Here is a 1980-nt window from a genome sequence, read left to right as displayed (position 1 = left end):
ACCAACAATTCCAAACTGTATTCTCATGATAAGAGTCCAGAAACTGCAGGAAAGTTTGTTGTTGCTGCATAAAATCTCAAGGAAACTCTATCTATATATGCAGTATTGCAACATGATTCCATAATTATACCATTATAGGTTGGTTCAAGTTTTTATGTGCATCTGCAACTCTTTCATGTTAGAGAAATATTAACAAAATAACAAGCAATGTGGCATGGAAATCCCTAAAAATATTGCGTAGAGTTTTAGACTATGGAAAATCGTAGCCTGGTTTCTTATAATTAGTTACACGACTAGTCTGGTGCAGCATTTGAATTTCACGATGCATTGCTCCATTTTGCTTTATCAAACTTATTTTTATGTTAAAAGTATCTGAGATTTCAATAATAGATATACTTCCATTCTTACAGTACAAAAAACGTACAAAAGTAAACCATAAAGATAGCCACAGTCACCAATATAGTAACCTATGTAACCTGAAATAAAGCTTCCTTTACCTTCTAAAGAAAAAAATGGCACTGGCACGTCCTGATCTTCTAAAAAGTGTCACTTCAAATTGTTACGCGATTGATTCCCCCACAGACCCCTATCTAGATAGCCCCTCTCTATAGCTAGCTCCGCGTATAACTGGGGCATTGTTTAATTTGCTACATTCATAATCAGAAATTAATTCAGAATGGTTCATAATATTCATCTTATCACTCACAGTCACAGAAGCAAGATGTTATAGATCACAGAGCTTCACATATTAAAATTTCAAAGCCTCAACGACAAGTCAAGTTGGCCAATATCCTCCTGAACATGCTCAGAAGTATAACCCCTTGACCAGGAAGCCATCCCTTCCTTGGGTCCAAAACTGTATTCTTTTCTTCCGCCAAGCCTCACATAACTTTGTCCTTGGTCATCCACAACGTTAACCCCAAGAGCACGACCAAGATGGTGTGAAGGGCTGAAGTTTGATCTTTGCTCCTGTGTTCCGTAAGATTGCATGGTTGAACTCATTTCCCTGCTCTTCTTGGCCAGTGTCCTCTCAAGCTTGTGAGCATTTTGGTGACCCCCTAGCGCTTGAGAGCTATAGAACTTTCTCTGGCAATAGTTGCATGAGAATATCCGCGGCTCAATGGGACTTATAGGTGAAGGAGAAGATGATGAAGAAGAAGATGGCTCAAGAAGAAGATCAAGATTGAGGTGATTGATCTCATCCGGTTGCCTTAGGTGAAGAGAAGTATTGGGATGGAAATTCATGGCTATAAGAGAGTGTGCAAGGTAGTGGTAGTGGTTCCTAGAATGAATATGGAGTAAGTAGTGTGGGAAAGAAAGCAATAGAGAGGAAAGGATATAGGGTGCGAAGTGGGGGGTTAGAGAGGATCTTTATGTAATATAAGAGGCTCAAAGGTTCACTGTTCCTGCAGACACAAATAGTAGTATATTGAGTGAAAGAGTGAGGGTATTGAGTGAGATAGAGAGACATGTATCTGCAAGATCAATGGAGAATCAAAGAGGTTGTCGCCTTCATTAATGGCAGAGTTTGGATCCTTTGTCGGTCGATGGCCAAAAAATAATGTTATGGGGTACCCCGTATGAAACCCACCATGAAGATTAATCAGGTTTTTTTGTATTTTAACTTTGTTTCTGTCTTTGAAAATGAGTGAACGTTCGCAATAAGCATGTAATCAGAAATTCTAACTAGCATTGTTGTGACCCCTTGTCAACAACGAGTTTAAACTCAAATCATGCAGTGTTCCATCAATGTTCCAATTTTGGAATTACAAAATGTGCAAGATAAACCATCTTGACTCGACTAAACAATGAACATGATTGGAGACTATTTTTACATTTTTGTCTTAAATCAAGGGCGTGCTATATATACCTATTTTCCACTATGCCACTATCTGTCCATTCAGGATTGGACAATGAAACCAGTTTAACGAAATCGGCGGCTTAGATTAATTAACTACTATTCAACCATTCTGCTCATAC

The 1980-nt window shown here is 38.5% G+C and overlaps 1 protein-coding gene across 1 annotated transcript; it reads right to left on the bottom strand.

The window, feature by feature from the left end:
* Positions 1–335: 335 nt before the first annotated feature.
* LOC137807347 (zinc finger protein 2) lies at positions 336–1610 on the bottom strand. Its single transcript, XM_068607953.1, has one exon. It carries the CDS (start codon positions 1243–1245, stop codon positions 757–759), a length of 489 nt encoding a protein of 162 aa, XP_068464054.1. The 5' UTR covers positions 1246–1610; the 3' UTR covers positions 336–756.
* Positions 1611–1980: the final 370 nt, after the last annotated feature.

The sequence above is a fragment of the Phaseolus vulgaris genome, chromosome 3 (assembly GCF_000499845.2).
Source record: "Phaseolus vulgaris cultivar G19833 chromosome 3, P. vulgaris v2.0, whole genome shotgun sequence".
Taxonomy (NCBI): Eukaryota; Viridiplantae; Streptophyta; class Magnoliopsida; order Fabales; family Fabaceae; genus Phaseolus; species Phaseolus vulgaris.
Note: the sequence above shows the minus strand (reverse complement) of the source record. Positions and strands in the feature narration are given on the sequence as shown.